Below are 13,418 nucleotides of genomic sequence, written 5' to 3'. Positions count from 1 at the left end.
AAGGTTTTGTTCCATTTAGTTTAACGTTCCTAATAGATGACGTTGCGACCCAGTTCTGACCTCCTGTCTCCTGAGTCTCATCGTCCATTCAACCATACGATGACTAGACCAGAAACCGCGGAGCCTTGAATATTTTTTGTACTCATAATAATTATTATATATATATATATATATATATATATATATATATATATATATAATTATTATATTATATTATAACACAATATCACCCAAAAATGTAATGCATCGGTCTGCATAGGTCCCTCCCCCCGCGAAACACATTTTTCCCCGCCCACACCGTCTGATCAGAGCATTTAGATGTTTGGGGAAACGTCTTTCAGCATCAGACCGACCTGCAGACCCCTGAGGGGGATTAGGGATACCAGGACGGACCGGGCTAGTCCTCCTCCAGCATAAGACCAGAGGCCCGTCCAGACCCTTTGGTCTTGTAACTTTATTCCTCCAGACGTCATTGATCAACACATCCCGGATCAGGCGGCTGTTCCGCTATACTCGTGGGGATTAATGAATTATTTAAAGCTGCTGATCAGAGAGCTGTGAAGAGGGAGAGCAGAAAAGAGCAGCAGAGACCGATTTTGAAACTGAACAACCCAAATAATCATCCTCCCCCTTTGCTTCCTCGCTCCCGTCGCTAGCCTCTCTTGCCTTCCAAGCACCTGGGATTGAGATGTAGGATGCACTCCCAGCCAATCAGGGAAGACATGCCCTGATTGGTCAGAAGTGAGCGGTCTCGGAGACAGACGCAGTCAGCTTGAAACAGATCTTCTCACAGAGAGTTGCCCCACTCAGAGATGGACGGCCCATTCTGACCGATTATACTCATAACATCTCTTTTAGCCGTAACTACAGCCCTGCAGCCCCAGTCATTGAGACGTACCATCTGTGGTCCGGACCTTAAGATACTGTAGTAACTGTCACACACACACACACACACACACACACACACACACACACACACACACACACACACACACACACACACACACACACACACACACACACACACACACACACACACACACACACACAGCTTTGTGCACAACACAACTCTTTCTGCTCACATTTTTACTAAAACACATAATATATGAACATGCTTTTGTGTCCCAGTACATCAACTGAAAACACTTTGTTCACCAAATCCTTGGCTGAGGCATCTAAGGCGAGAGATAACCAAAGCCATCAACGTTTGTGTGCAAGATTTGTTCACAATTTCGTATCTCTTCGCCAAACTAAGAAACACTTCGACTCACCGAGCACAGAGCGTCTTACAGATTCAGATCTGCGGATCACTTCAGGCGTCCTGTCAGAGACACCAACATCAGTACCACTGTCACCACTTCACGATAAGAGACGGGCACGGGAGGAGACATGATACAACTCTGTTTCTCTTCACAAATCCTCTCTGCACAGAGCCCCCCTGTCCACACACACACACACACACACACACACACACACACACACACACACACACACACACACACACACACACACACACACACACACACACACACCCTGAGCCAAAGCTCCTTATGGGTATTTGCAGTTTCCCGTCCTAAAACGAGATTCCCCCCGCGGATCTCTCTCCCAGGGTGCACTCTAATGTATGCGTCCAATGCCATTAGCTCAGCCAATCAAAAGCCGGCAAAATATGTCCCGGCCGTTGACGAGCAGGACTTCAGCGGCTGTGGAGCGAGGCTTGACGCGGATCAGCCGGCCCACGCTGCTCTGCCTGATAGGGCTCACTCTATGCTCTCAAGAGTTATTTTAGGAGACGTGTGTGAGAATACGGGTGAGCAGCACTCTTTCTAGTGCATAAATCGGAATATTAAAATAGGCCAACCTAATCTCTAAGTAAACTCTTTTTGAAAAATAAACTCTGTGTGTGTGTGTGTGTGTGTGTGTGTGTGTGTGTGTGTGTGTGTGTGTGTGTGTGTGTGTGTGTGTGTAATAACAAACTCAAATCGTTTCTAAAAGCACGAGTAAATAAGTTAATTTCAGGGACATCCTAATATTTGAAAGAGTACACAAGACGTACAAAGAGTACACAAGATGTACAAAGAGTACACAAGACGATTTTCAATAATAGATATATAGTTATAAATGTAATAATATATCTGAATCACAGGCTCGCCAGTCTCATGTATGCACTCTATTCTCTGGGGAGGAGATGATTTCTTGTCTATAACTGTGGTGATTCAGTCATCTCTTCAAAAAAAAACCAATGGGATGGCAGTGGGATGTAAGGCTGACATATTTTCATCCGTTAATTTCCTTCATATATGGACTCATGACACTTGTGACGTTAATTGAACACATAAATCGATCACCACGGTGCCATTGCCAATCGATCGTTTCAGCCATAATTAGAACACTGTGTATGAAATAATAAGTTCGTTCTTTGTTTCCATGATGTTGATATAAATCCCCTCGTAAAGTTCGAGCAGAAATATCCATCACTAAACCCAGCTCCAAATCGATTCCCCCAACAGAGTGACAGCTCCTCTCCAACTTCCTCCAGGACGAACATCAACCATCATCTGACTGAAACTACCTTCACCAACATCAGCAGGATGAATATCCACCATCACCTGACTAACATTCACCAACAGCAGCATCTCTAGACAGACAAGCAGCAGGAAATTAAACCTTAGATCTAGACAACAATGAGAACATGAAAACACAACCACATCACCACCAACCATCGTTACAACAATGACACAACTCAACACGAAAGTTCAAACGCAAAACTCGAATCTGATTTCAATCGCCGTAAACACGTCGGTCGATGTTGTCACAAAGATGCGTGCGTGAATCCACTCAAGAACACAACGCGTGCGTGAATCAACGCGTTCAGCCTACCTTGCTTCACACACTTCAGCCGGACGGGGTCCCTGCAGTGCCGGACCACGGCTTGGACGTCCCGGGTGGTGAGCCCGGCCACCGGGGTGTCGTTGACCTCCAGGAGGAGCTCACCCCGGGTCCCACCGGTCCCCTCTCCTCCCAGGACGGGGAACTGGCCGAGCTGCGCGCCCCCCCCCAGCTCGAACCCCAGCTCGAACCCCTCCGGGGTCCTGCTCAGGACACTCTCGTGGACTTTGTTGGTCCAGTGGCTCTTCTTCTTCAGGCTTTTGGACATGGCTGAAGCACGGGAAGAATAAAGCAAAAATCACACGAAGTCTTCCATCCAGGGTCTCAGTGTCGTCGCGGTGCGTCTTCTACTCCGGTGGGTGGATCCATGTCAGCCCGGACACACGGCGGCTGGACCGGGCTGCGGTGGGCTGTGGTGGGCTGCTGCTCGGCTCAGCTTCAGATCGGTCGACTGACCCGGATGTGAAGGCTGGAGGAGAAGAGAGCTTTTCCCAATCCAGCTTTCCACGTGAAAAAAGGGAAGCGCTCCGAGCTGTGTGTTTCCACTGGAGAGGAGCGGTGTTCTTCACCACCAGACTGACGCATGGGTCCTAATGTGCTGCTGTAGGCCTGCTGGAGAACTAAGAACCTTTAAACACACGACAAGCCTACTGTGATTTAGATATGCGTTGTTGTCCTCCTCCTCGTCTGGGGTTGAAACGTTGTGCAGCAGATGGATTGAGAATCCCTCCCGCAGCAGGAGTCGAGCCTCGAACACTCCGTTAAAGTTAGGTTAAAGTTAACTTGTAGTTTTCTGCCGCTGTATACGAGTCTCCGTCTACTGTGCACTCGATAGTGTTAAAGATACTTTAAGGACTAGTTGATTGTATTTTATGGATTATTGCCCTCAATTATGTTTTTCAGTCTAATGTTTTTCAATTGTTTTTTTCAATGATCGGGTATTTCCCGGACAAGTTCAGACAGACGTCTGAACTCGGCTGGATTGTAGGAACAATATTAACGAACTAATGAGTTGACGGTGGACCTCCGGCTCATTAACACGTGTTTACCTTGGCTGAGAAACGCTGACCGCACGTAGACCGCGTCATCCCTCCTCCTCCTCCTCCCCGCAGAAGCGCGTTCCTGCATTCCTGCAGAAGGAGTCTTACAGAGAGGGTCCTGCGTCGGCACATTGCGAGGGGGGTGGGGGGGGGCTGTTTTAACAAGGAGGGGAATGCTCAGAGCTCAGCCAAACACACCAGGAGGAGGAGGAGGAGGAGATCAGCATGTCAACAAGACGTGCACTGGAGAGACTCTGTTTGGTGGACTGGGTTCAATATACCTTTTTTTTGTGCATCAGAAAAAAGTATACCGGTACTTAAAAGCTCGTTGAACAGTTGTCATTTAGATTCAGCTGTACTGATTGCATTGGGACGATGGCCCTGGGGGAGGGGTTCCCCAGCTACCTAAATGGTAAATGGACTGCCTTTATACAGTACACCACTTTTCTAACCAGTGGCCACTGGTGGGGCTTTACAATATTGCCTGACATTCACCCATTCATGTACACATTCACACACCGACGACGGCAGCGGGGTCAACCACGCACGGCGACAGCCAGCTCGTCGGGAGCAGTTAGGGTGAGGTGTCTTGGCTCAGGGACACCTCGACGGGTGGAGGAGCCGGGGATCGAACCAGCAACCTTCCGTTTACCAGTCAACCCACTCTATACCTCCTGAGTCACATGCCTCATCACATCCCTCTGGAAGAATCCACGGGGACTGTGGCGTCCTCGCCATGCTACGCTCTCTGTGACATAATGGCGGCGACGGCTCGCTGCCGCGTAATTACCACCGGTCACAACTCGGCCGGCGGGGCGCGATGACGGCTGCCACTTCCCATCAACGTCGTTCTAGCAGATGTGCACAATTAAGTCTCTGCCAGGGGCCGGAATATTCCTCCTGGTTCTGAGCGCTAGCTGGGAGGAGGAGCTGAAGGCCATTGCTGGGGGGGGTGGAAGGTAACAATTGCACATTGACAACTTCGATTTTATTAGTATAGCCCTTAATCACCGGTACTCGGTGATTAAGGTTTTACTCGGTGATTAAGGTTTTAAAGGGCTTAACAGGCCATATATTTATGACACCCCCCTGACCCTAGAAAAAAAACTCCTTAATTTTCATGGAAGAGAGTGGGGGAGTGCAATGGATGCCATAATTGACACACACACACACACACACACACACACACACACACACACACACACACACACACACACACACACACACACACACACACACACACACACATACAGGCAAAACATTTCAAATCGGTGATGGGGTGCTGGCCGGTTAACCATAAGGAGAGTCCAGGCATGCAGTTGTTGTCAGAACGATGCATACTTCACTCCTTCACTCCTCGATTGGCTCCACGGGGGAGGTATTTTAACTAGACGGATTCTGGACTGATTTGTTTGTTTTGTCTGGTTGACCCTGCTGGCCATGGGGAGGCAGGGATGCCAAGAAATGCTCAGCGGCACCCCAACACGATGCCAACAACACGTCGGGTTTGGCTGCGACCGCAGAGTGAGTCAGTGGTCAGAGAGACACAGGGCCCCCATAGGGTGCTGCAGTCTTCATCAGTCAAGCCCGGCCACAGAATCGTGGGTTCGATGCCCACCTTTCCCAACATACCTGTAGGCCTTATTGAGCATGAGACCTAACCCTAACCTGCCCTGTCTCCTCCACACTACCGCCCCCTTTTTGGGTATTTCTGCCTAGATTATCATGTCTCACTGTATGTGCTGACAGTCCAGTTTAAAGGGGCAGTGTGGAGGGTTTGGTGGCTTAAAGGGGCCATTTGGAGAGTTTGGTGCCATCCGATGGTGAGACTGCAGATTGCAAAAAACTGAACCCCCCCGTAACCTCCCCTCTCCCTGTCCAAGTGTCATGTGATGAAGTCCCATGATTTATAAATTGTTCTTAGTTATTAAGTCTGTAAAACTAGTGGTCATAGCTTACATGCAAAATACAATTATTATTGAAGATTTAAATTAAAAAAAATGCACCCTCTCTAAGAGCTATTAGTCCATTCTGGGCTGCTATAGAAACATGGTGCTGCAACATGGTGGCACCGTGCAAAACGACCAGCTCCCAAAATAAATCGAACCTCACAAAAAAGGTTATTATATACCTGGGATTATACACAAATTAAAACCCTTATTATATTCCATTCCACTATAGGTGCCACTCAATTATACACACTGCTCCTTTAAACAACAATGTCTTGATCTTTATGTGGATATTCTAATAAAAACATATGCTTGCAACTTTTCAGTAATAAATATAAACACAAAAGATAATTACAGCTTCCTTGTGAGTCACTTTGGGTGCAGTCTCCTCAAATGAAGAAAGGAGTGAAAGGTAGTGGGAGAATACACTGTTGGAGATGGAGAGTAAACATGATTATGAATCTGCTTCTTGTTGTGTGGAGACATGGAAAATAAGTTTGAATCACTCTGCTATCAACCCAGAAGAAGAAAGAAGGAGGAGATATTATCAGAATGCTGCTCCAAGAACAGTCTATTAAATGATAAATAAAGTGAAGTGTGTGGACGGTATCTGGCACTTCATTCATTTTTCAGTCCACCTCTCCGGTCCTCTGCCCTGAATGGAGATATATTTGGGGCTTTCACGGTGGAGTGGATGATAACGGCTGTGCTGCCATGTAGGTTGGGTCCAGCACTCAGTGGCACTGTGGACAGAATTAATCAAGTGCTATTAAACCTGCACTGTGTCCCTTTCTTCACTGCACAAAATGCTTTTCCTTCAAAATATATTTTCCATTTTCTAAAATGTGGTTAATGCAAAATTGAATCGAATCCCTGGTTTTGAAACCACTTATAAGCTCCACTACTAAGCATGCCTCAAGTTTTGATTTGAATTAATTTGAAATGTATGTATGTATGTATGTATGTATGTATGTATGTATGTTTGTTTGACTTCTGATTAGTTGGTGTACAGATATACTTCTTTAAACTGCATTTATTTGTAATATTTTATAACCAATTTACATTTACATTTACCATTTACTGTTTATTTTGAAAAACAAACTCCTTCCCATAGAACGTTGGAACCCAATCCCAGAGGGACCGTTTGGACCAAAACGTGAGCCTCAGCCCTCGTAGCCCAGCCATGGAAAATGAAAGTGAAAGTAGAAACAGATTGCATGAGTGGAAGGTGATGACACACAGCGCAGGTTCAGCAGCAGACGAACCAACAGCCACGGTGTTGATCCTCTCCTAGGAGCCAGCAACCGGGAGGGCTGTCACACACGGCCGCGTACGCATCTCCATCTCTGGGGAGCACTGATGTTCTCCGCATGCAATCAGCGGCCTGACAGTTTGATAGACTTCCACAAGCACTCTCTCTCCCCTCTGCAGCGCCACGCACACTCTGACGCCCGGTCCACCGCGCCTCATCTCAACACACCGCTTTCGTCTGATTTCCATGTAATCTAGTCTTTCTGCATGATGTATGAGAGGGAATGGGTTTAGCCTAGTTTATCCACACACACACACACACACACGAGTGCACACATACACGTACACACACACACACACACCTATCCAACCATCCACCACCTACCCTCTCCAAACATGCATTCTCTCTGCTGAATACATCATGCATAATGCAACATAATACAGAACGCATCAACAAACATCCCAGCATCTCACGCCACATCTCCAGAAAGACAGTTCTCCAGAAAGATCTCCAGATCCAGACAGACAGATCTCCAGACAGACAGATCTCAGACAGGCAGATCTGCAGAACCTCCAGACAGACAGATCTCAGACAGACAGATCTGCAGAACCTCCAGACAGACGGATCTCCAGCCAGACCTCCAGACAGTAGCTCCGGTTGGTCCTCCCCATCACGGGTCATCCTCCTAGTGAAGTCCTCACCCCTCTTCTCGTCTGTCTGTATGCGTTTCATCTCAGCCTCAGAGCGTCTTCTATCAGTTCAGGCGTTGCTGTTTAATCCCTATCCATCACCCAGCGGTCAAAAGGGCTTGGCTTCACAAACCTCCATCTACACCATTTCTATTATATAGTTCTTATATTTCATTTCCTATTCAACCTGTAGAGCAGGGGTGGGAAACGTACGGCCCGTGGGCTGGATACGGCCTGCCAAAGCATTTCATCTGGCCCGCGGAGGCAAGGGCAAAAAAAAAGAAAAAAATATATATGTATTTTTTTAATTAAATAAAATGTTAACAAGCATATAGCCTAGCCTACAATATAGTTATACAAGCATAAGTGACAACTTTTGAAAGAAATTAATTAAGGAGAAAAAGGTTAATTTCCTTTCCTTTGGAATGTTGAGGGTCACATTGGGGTAGCCTAAACAAGTCCCAGTGTCATTTCTAAATCTAACCATTGACGGCTAGCATGGCATCTGCGAAGAAACAAAAGGTTGACAATGAATGTCGGTTTTTCCAAAACCGACATTCCCGACACCAACCAAAAAAAATGGACTGATGATTACTTCTTTGTTGAAGTAAAGGGAAGGCCAGTTTGCCTTGTGCGTGGAGAATCGCTCGCTGTAATGAAAAAGACCAACCTGGAATGTCATGACTGTACTAAACATGCTAGGCAAAGTGAATTGCAGGGGCAGTTACACAAGGACAAAATAAACTCAGTGGCGAAGTTTAGGTGCCCAACAAGCAGCTTTCACCAGACAAAATTTAGAGAGAGAAAACGTTGTGCATACAAGTTATGTAGTGTAGTAGAGTTATTTGTAGTAGTTATTTTTATAGGCCTAAAAAAAGTGCGGCCCCCGAAACAAGTTACAAAAATTGATACGGCCCTTGATGTCTAAAACGTTCCCCACCCCTGCTGTAGAGCCACGCTAGGATTTATTTAATTGATTCCGTATTTGTTTACTTAAATGAGGTGAGCATACCCTTTAATAAATTGAGCTGTGAACGTGTGCCTGTAAATATTAACGAGAAGCAGCAGTCCTTCGTTAACGGCACTTTTCAGCCATAACTATGATCATATTTGTCTTTAAATATTATGGCATGCATTGTAAATGGCTCGGATTCATATTTGACTGATGTGTGATTATGGCCACATATTTTAACTATCTATCTCTACGATTTAAGAGCTGTAATCTGAGTCAGAAAAAAAATCGCTGAGAAATCCGCCCGCACATCCGCCTGTCAATCAAAGGGTAAACGCACCATTGAGTAGGGAGGGAGGGAGGGAGGGAGGGAGGGAGCGGATTTTATTGGTTTAATATTATGCTAATTATTCTGCTCTCCCTTTGCTCACGTTGTATCGACAGCCTCTAAAAATGTGTGGGCTAGGTTTACTCAAATGTGGACACTAGCGTTATGTTCGATGCCAGTGTTGGAGTGAGACAGTGAGATAGTCCAACGTGGAGGACTTGAGGAAGCATCCTGGGTCTCTGGGGACCAATCAAAAGAGTTGCAGTCTGAGGAGGTCCTGGGAGGTAGCGTCCCACCTGCAGCCAGCTGACCGTGAGACCACAACACCTGGAGGTCATCCAACAGGACGCAGCAATAAAGTCAATGTTAGGCCGCGAGAGAAGGACACACAAACACAGCAAGAGACACAAACACACACACACACAGAAAGATATATATTTCTGTGAGTGTATCTGTGTGTGTGTGTATACACACACACACACACACACAGATACACACAAACACACACACTCACAGAAACACACAGAGACACAAACACACACGCATACACACAAAACCAGAGAGACAGAGGCGCATACACCCACACACACACACACACACACAGAGCCAGAGAGAGACACACAGACACAGAGAGATGGATAGAGACAGAGAGAGGACCAGAGCTTCCCATCACCTAGAGCCGTTCTAATATTCATCCAGGCTGCCGTCTCTCCACTGCTTCCTCCAGATTGAGGAGTCTCTTCAGTCGAAGAAATCAATCTCAGACCCTCCCAGCTCAGAACCCGGGCCGCTGAGAGACACCCCGACCGCCCCCTCTTCTGTATTCAGCACACAGGGGCCCGATGTGAGGCCCCTCTGTTGATGCCCCCCCCCCCGGTGACGGTTAAATGGCCATCACATACAACATACTCCTCTCCCTCGGGCTTGAGTGTGTCTGAAGGCAGGATCCCTGCACATCTTTTTTTTTATCAAGCACCTTGTTCCAGTCAGAGTGTGGCGTCTCATATCCTCGACTTGGCAACTCGTCTGTGAGTCTGAGAATTACAGTAATGACTTTTCTTTTTTTTAATGACGTTTCAGTTGGAAAGGTGGGAATATATTTACTGATTTAGCGGTGTAATATGTTTTGTCGCTGTATTCGTACGATACAATGACAATCTGCTAATACCCGGCACCATTCTTTTTAGACGAGCTGGCTAGACGCTTTCGCTGTCAAACCAGCACAATCCCAGTCTTACCACACTTTGCTCGGAGTCTGCCATCACAGGTCGCAGCCTACTCCTCTGATCACTTTTACCTCGTAAAGAAGAAATACCACCATGAATACCAACGCTTTTCTCCACGACTCATGAGATTCCTCGCCCTTTTACAACCACAGCGGTCCTGCAAAAATATAAACCAACTCTGCCCGCCATCGCTGTGTGATGACGTCAGACAGCCCGCTCACATTTCTCTGGTGACCTTAAAATCCCAACACCCACTTTATTAGATTCTATTATTCCAATCACCACATGTGCCGCCCCCAACACCAACCCCATACAGTCTTCCTGTTATTGTGAGGATTTGACGGGTTTGCGTCTCGCTGACTCGGCTGCAGGCCCCCTGTCTCATCCATCATGCAGAGGCGTCGCGTGGTTTCCTGATTGGTCCCCAATCTGACCCTAATTGGCAGTTTACAAGCCAACTCCGACTTCCAAGTCAATACATATTCCCTTTGCCGCGATTAGACGACTTCGGAGTTGGCCTAGATATTAAATCAAGTCGTTGTTCTTGTCTTGTCATGCAAAAATGTTGATGGAAAAAAAAATAAGGAGGGCGAGAGGAAAAACCAAACGATTGAAGGGGAGATGAAGTGAACGTTGGCCGAGCAGCTCGGCTCAACAGGGACCCTTGCTGGCGGTGATGGGAACTACCCTTCAGTCGGTTTAACTGAAGGCAGAGGTGAAGTCAAGAAGGTCTTCCGAGAAGGGCGTAGCATGCGTGAATAAATCCAATGTTATTTTTTATTCACAGCTAGGGTGTTATCTATTTCCCAAACTGTACTGTCATCATCTTATTTGATTTACACATTAGGAATGCATTTTTCACTGACTGCAAACATAGCAACATGACTGGTAAACACGCTAGTATTATAGCTTGGTTATTCTTTTGACTTTTAGTTTACCTGAACTCACACAGAAAACAAAAGGCTGATGCAACTTCTCGACTGGAGCGGACGATAAAAATGCTCTCTCTCTCTCTCTCTCTCTCTCTCTCTCTCTCTCTCTCTCTCTCTCTCTCTCTCTCTCTCTCTCTCTCTCTCTCTCATAAACACACGTAATATGAAGCTACACACACACACACACACACACACACACACACACACTCACACACACGGTCAAACAGAACAGGACCCCCAGAATGTCACAGATTCCGGGCGATCAGATCAACAGTGGGTTCAGACTTTCCTTCCTTGCTCCAGACATACGAAACAAATGTCTGCTTCAAAGCCTGGGACCTTGAGCCCGCAGCAGTCCGGTGTTTAAATCACCAGCAGCTAATAGCCAGCTCTATTAGGGCGTCATATTCATCATCCAGTAATTACCCACTAATCTAATTGCATCATTAAAGTGAAAACGTATAATTTATGTTTGAAACTTGACTTTGACCTCCCCGGTGATCCCAAGAGGAACAGACTTATCACAAGGTAACGAAGGAGACGGAGCCGGCTGTGTCTGCCTCTGAAGAAGAGATCTGATCTGTTCCTCAAAGTCACCCGACGGCTCCATCCCGAAGCCTTCGTTAAAGTGACGTCTGAACAGATGAGGCAGGTCTCAGATCAGAGCTTCACCTCTCAGAAGGTCTCTCCCAGGACACGGCTCACATTACATTTACATTCAGGGCGTTTTAACAGACGCTTTTATCCAAAGTGACTTACAACGGTTCACACACACACACACACACACACACACTCACGGCGGAGTCAACCATGCGAGGCGACAGCCAGCTCGTCGGGAGCAGTCAGGGTGAGGGCGTCTCGCTCAGGGACACCTCGACACTCCAGGCTAGGTGGAGCCGGGGATCAAACCAGCAACCCTATTAGAAGGGAAGGTTATATCATGCCCATCCATGAAACATTTAGCACAGGAGATCTGCAGAATAATATTCAACCATCGAGATTCAAACGGCTTAGGATAATCGGACAATCACTTTCTGGTATCGAGATAACCTCTCCTACCCAAGATTTCCCCCTCATTGCTATTTTCAACTGCTCACAGACCAATGAACTAGTTATTTTTCACACCTCTCCCCGAATCTCTTTATTCCCGCTCAGCTCCCCACAGGGGGTCTCTCAGCCGCGGGAGTGATGGACGGCTGAGCTCCCGGCCAAGGTGGAGCGGGCCGGACGTGGAGATGGGGTAGGAGGAGGGCGGAGGTGGTGAGTGGGGGCAGTGGAGCAGGTGGTGATGGGCTGGAAGCAGCCAGGCGTCACGGCGATGGGGCCAGAGGGACGGTATCACGTGAACAGCAAGGCCGCCAGCAACACCATCACACTGATCCCCATCAGCACCACCACCACCACCGACAACACACTGAACCTCACCATGGCACCGCCGCCACCACCACCACCACCACCACCACCATCGACACCACCATACTGAACCAACAGCAACACAAACACACGGCACCACCACCATCATGGCACCACCAACTCCGCCACCACCACCAACTCCACCACCACCATCGAACCCCACCACCACACTGAACCCACCATGGCGGCACCACCAGCACCCCCACCACCAACCATGTGGTTTATGTGCACCTAGAGCAGGAACAAGTATTCACTTGGTGGAGAGACTTCAGAGGCTCCCTACCTGGCCACCAGAATAAAACTGTCAGTCATTTCAAAAGGGGTCAACAGGGGAACATGGCCTTCACGTCATCTGGAGAACTTGACATGGCTGTGTTCCCTTCATACACCTCCCTCCATAACCCAATCACACCCCATTCTCCTCCTGGGAAACACTTAAAACACAATGAAGGTGACCGAGAGAACCGTCAGACAGCAAACAATGGGGGTGACGGGGCGGCCATTGTGATTGTCAACGGGGGGGGGGTGGGTACGAACGCGGTTGTCGACGGGGACGGGGGGGGGGGGGGGGCGATCGCGCTTTCATCGGAACATACGGTGAACTGACTAGGGGTGGCACCTGGGGTGGCCAGTCAGGTTCCACCACGTGCCTCCGCCACTGCCATTTGGGTGGTGGGAGGTGGTGGTGTGGAGCCCTGGCTGGGCCCGCTCAGAGAGACCTGGAGCCATCCGCTCAACCAATGATTCT

General features: G+C 47.8%; 1 protein-coding gene across 1 annotated transcript in view; it reads right to left on the bottom strand.

Annotated features, from left to right (window-relative positions):
• Positions 1–3,271, bottom strand: part of magi2a (membrane associated guanylate kinase, WW and PDZ domain containing 2a) — a 148,426-nt gene extending 145,155 nt beyond the window's left edge. The window contains 1 exon segment of the mRNA XM_084483315.1: positions 2,881–3,271. Coding sequence (XP_084339441.1) covers positions 2,881–3,157 — 277 coding nt within the window. The 5' untranslated portion in view covers positions 3,158–3,271.
• Between the last annotated feature and the right edge of the window lie 10,147 nt (positions 3,272–13,418).

The sequence above is a fragment of the Micromesistius poutassou genome, assembly GCF_964030765.1.
Source record: "Micromesistius poutassou genome assembly, chromosome: 18".
In the NCBI taxonomy this organism is placed as follows: domain Eukaryota; kingdom Metazoa; phylum Chordata; class Actinopteri; order Gadiformes; family Gadidae; genus Micromesistius; species Micromesistius poutassou.
This window is presented reverse-complemented; position numbering and strand designations above follow the sequence as displayed.